Raw genomic sequence first — 3,610 nt, 5'->3', positions numbered from 1 at the left:
ACGTGAAAGCAAGTTAACTTTAGCACGGAAATAGATTAATTCTTTGCTACATGCAAGTTAATAAAAAATATGAGGGAGATTGCTCATCTTTGTTATTAATCATAGCACATAGCTATGTTGCTTTGAAGAAAGCAGAACAATAATAAATTGCATTCAAGACAATCTCAAACCGCACGGCCGGTGAGCCGCTTTTCATGAAAAACTCAAATTCACATGAAGAAACAGTACGAGCATCGTGCAATTCAAACAAAACAGACATATCCCACAGGCTGAACAATTCGTTAACAAAAAACATTGATCTGCTACTTTTGTTTCCTGTTCAGAGAGTGCATCCAAATATCGAGCAAGTTTCAAGTATTACAAGTTTACAACATTCTGTGGAAAGTGCAACAAAAGAGTGTTCACTATCTGAGTCCGATGATCAAATTGACAAATTTTCCAACATGCTGATGATGCAACATTCTATGGACTATCGTGTACATACAAAAAGTACAGTAAGCTGATTTTCTATAGACAGGCACAGGCAGCTGCCTCTGAATGGAGGGGATAAATGCTAGAATTACATATTGATGATTATGGTATTGCATCAGCGTTTTGTTTCATTCGTATCTCCAGAGGGTGAGTTCACATATCTTGGTCGAAATTCAACAAATGATGGTTCTCTCTGTAAAACGACTGCTGCAGCGCGAGTCAGAATGTGTGCCGTTAAGCCCCAAATCACAAACGTTTTGTCCTCTGACTGGTACTCAAAAGACTGGACTGGAATATTCATGCCCATCCAATTCGCTTCTTGTGTTTTCCGGTTATCATCCTAAAGGTATGGTAGAAATGAGAGCTAGATGCAACAATGCCCTTGTCGACAACAAGAAGTTGATGATGAATATAAAAGGAGAAGAGTAACATCGATAAATAACAGTAATACCTTCAGGAACATCTCTAGAGGTGCATCAAAGATGTCTGCCACTTCAGATTCATTCAAGACAGGCTTGAATAAAGCTTTATCCGAAAGAATGCCGATTACAGGAGTTACATGGAGTCCGTTCTACAAAATGACTGTACTATGAGTTCTGGATAGTTTGCATTTCTATTGAATGTGTCAAAGAATGTGTTATCTTGGAAATCAATAATTACTCAATTAAAGCCATATAGAGCAAATAGTTTTATCAGTATTTTAATATAAGAGTGAGATGTTAATTGGAAATCTCTCCTCTAAGGACAGAAAACGGTGGGGTCTGAGCATGGGACTACAGTTATAGATTACTTGATATTACAAAGGGAAATTTGATGCACAAAGGCAGGGTTCCAAAAACTCACACAGCTTATATCAGATAGCAACCATAATAATTTAGTGTAAGAAACAGGTAAGTGGCCTGACTTTACTAGAGTGAAAGAGCACCTGTTCTTGGGGAAGAGATGACAAGTTGTACCAAGCTCAGGTGACTAAAAAAGGTAATTTAGATGAACTTGGATGGACACATGTGTTTGAGTAGTTATTTAGAGTATTATTTGTCAAGAAAACAGCAATAACCAGATGAAGCACCAAAGTATGCAAGAACTTTTGGTTGTTATTAGTTGAAAACCAAGACATTCGCAGTTGGCCATGCACGTAAACTTATATTCTCACAAGTCAGTTATATAACGCCTTGGGACTAGAAATGTGATATGGCATTGGCATATCAGCAATACACAAACAAGCGATAAAATGGCAAACAGAGATCAAATGAACTAGCAAGCATATTTTCATTATCTCTTTATTGAATTATTGTCTCTGAATGAATCAAAATCCATCGATCATCATATTGGTTTCTACTTTTATTAGCACTATCTAACACATGCTAAGAACAAGGTAAAAAAAATCACATGACTTCTGTGATTGACTCATTCGCTAATGCTTCACACTTTCTGTTTCTCTGAACAATCTGAGGCATGCAGATGCAGTACACATAAGCCATTCAGCATATTAAGACTGGGGCTCAAAAGCTAAAATATTACAAATATCTCATATCAACTCAATACTATAACAGAATTTGACCTGCAACATGCACTATATAGCTGCTGCTCTGGCAGCACAGCTACTGCCACTTCCTGCAATTCAGTAGGATTTACACTAGAGCGACTAACTACCGATCCTCTTTGTATCGACGATGGTTTCACTTCCATCCCACACAGGCAATGTAACAAAAGCACATTCAAACCACTAAAATTCATAGGTAAAAGCTATAACCTAACATTGCCTAGATTTCGCAACCATGCCAAGAGTACTTGAAAAAAAAATGGGTTTACCTTGGACAAGAAGGGCTCAAGAACTGTGACAATAGAAACAAGCGCAGGGTCCAACCCAATCTCCTCCTTCGCCTCCCGCAGAGCCGTCGCCGTCGCATCCGCATCCCCCTCCTCCACCTTCCCTCCCGGCAGCGACACCTCCCCTATCAATTTTCCACAATAAATTGAACAAATCCAATGAGATATTTAGCAAGAAAATTCTTCAAAAAAGGATCCCAGCTTTGGGTGCTCATATAGACCGGAGTGGGAGGAGAGGGAGGCGGCGCGCTTGGTGAGGATGACGCGGGGGTCGCCGCCGTGGGGGTCCTCGAAGAGGCAGACCAGCACGGCGGCGTAGCCCTTTGGGGCGGCGAGGTAGGCCGGCCGGGCGGCGGCGGCGGGGGCGCCCACCGAGGAGGAGAGCTCGCCGGAGCTGAGGAGGAGGTGGCGTGTGAGGTGGGCAAGCCGCCGGGACGGCGGCGACGCGGAGGAGGAGAAACCCATGGCAATGTAAGTCGGGGCGAAGAGGCGGGCGAGGAGAGGCCTCATGGATAACGTGGCGGCTGGCGGCGGCGGCGGCGGCGGCGGCGGCGCTTCTGGGCTTTGGAGGGATCGCCGGCGAGGTTCCCCCACAGGATTTTTAGGCGCAACAACCAAAACAACCACGGATATACCCTCCGTTAAACTAAAGAAATGTCGGTTTCCTTTGACATTTTACCCTGTAAATTTGAATATTGAAGTTTGATTTTTTTAAAAAAAGTAAAATAATGGGTGAATAGCTAATTTAATCTCTCAAATTTCATCAAAGACTTAATTTGTTCCTTCAAATTTTATTTTGTCCATATAGATTATCTAATTATTTGTTTTTACTTAAAATCATCCTTGGACAGACTTAATATACCATAAGACTATTTCTAGTCAGCATTTATGTTAGAAAATGTCATTTTTGCTCTTAATTTGTATACAACTATACACTAGAAAAGAGAAAATCAGGATGAATAAACAACATTACATATATACTTCACATAATTTCAACGTGTGCACATAAAACTTAAGCCTAATGGCTATGGTATACACTTGCAAGTACATAACTTATTTTTTGTTTTATATAAATTACTATGCATTATCTATTAAAAAATTCATTACACGTAATTTTTTCTCTTATATATGTGAATGAGGGGATATAACTGTCATTTATCAAGAGAGTTGTTGGTTATGTTTAGCCATGTGGTTTTTAAGTGGGTTCAAAAGTAAGTTTGAACTAAAACCAAAACTTGAAAAACTAGTATGAACAGATTAAAACATTAAGGATTAAACTAAGTTTCAGATAAAATTTGAAGGACCACCT

General features: G+C 40.1%; 1 protein-coding gene across 1 annotated transcript; it reads right to left on the bottom strand.

The window, feature by feature from the left end:
• Positions 1-281: 281 nt before the first annotated feature.
• On the bottom strand, positions 282-2,928 carry LOC127774841 (nudix hydrolase 15, mitochondrial-like). Its single transcript, XM_052301131.1, has 4 exons — positions 2,523-2,928; positions 2,284-2,426; positions 923-1,042; positions 282-811 (listed from the first exon to the last, which is right to left on the bottom strand). The coding sequence occupies exons 1-4, from the start codon at positions 2,809-2,811 to the stop codon at positions 587-589; spliced, it is 777 nt and encodes a 258-aa protein (XP_052157091.1). The 5' UTR covers positions 2,812-2,928; the 3' UTR covers positions 282-586.
• Between the last annotated feature and the right edge of the window lie 682 nt (positions 2,929-3,610).

Source organism: Oryza glaberrima, chromosome 5 (genome assembly GCF_000147395.1).
Source record: "Oryza glaberrima chromosome 5, OglaRS2, whole genome shotgun sequence".
NCBI lineage: Eukaryota > Viridiplantae > Streptophyta > Magnoliopsida > Poales > Poaceae > Oryza > Oryza glaberrima.
This window is presented reverse-complemented; position numbering and strand designations above follow the sequence as displayed.

Coding starts and splice junctions, on each gene's coding strand:
- LOC127774841 (XM_052301131.1), bottom strand. CDS start 2,811: ATGAGGCCTCTCCTCGCCCGCCTCTTCGCCCCGACTTACATTGCCATG. Junction 2,427..2,522: donor CTCCCTCTCCTCCCACTCCG/GTCTATATGAGC, acceptor GAAAATTGATAG/GGGAGGTGTCGCTGCCGGGA. Junction 1,043..2,283: donor TTGAGCCCTTCTTGTCCAAG/GTAAACCCATTT, acceptor GTCATTTTGTAG/AACGGACTCCATGTAACTCC.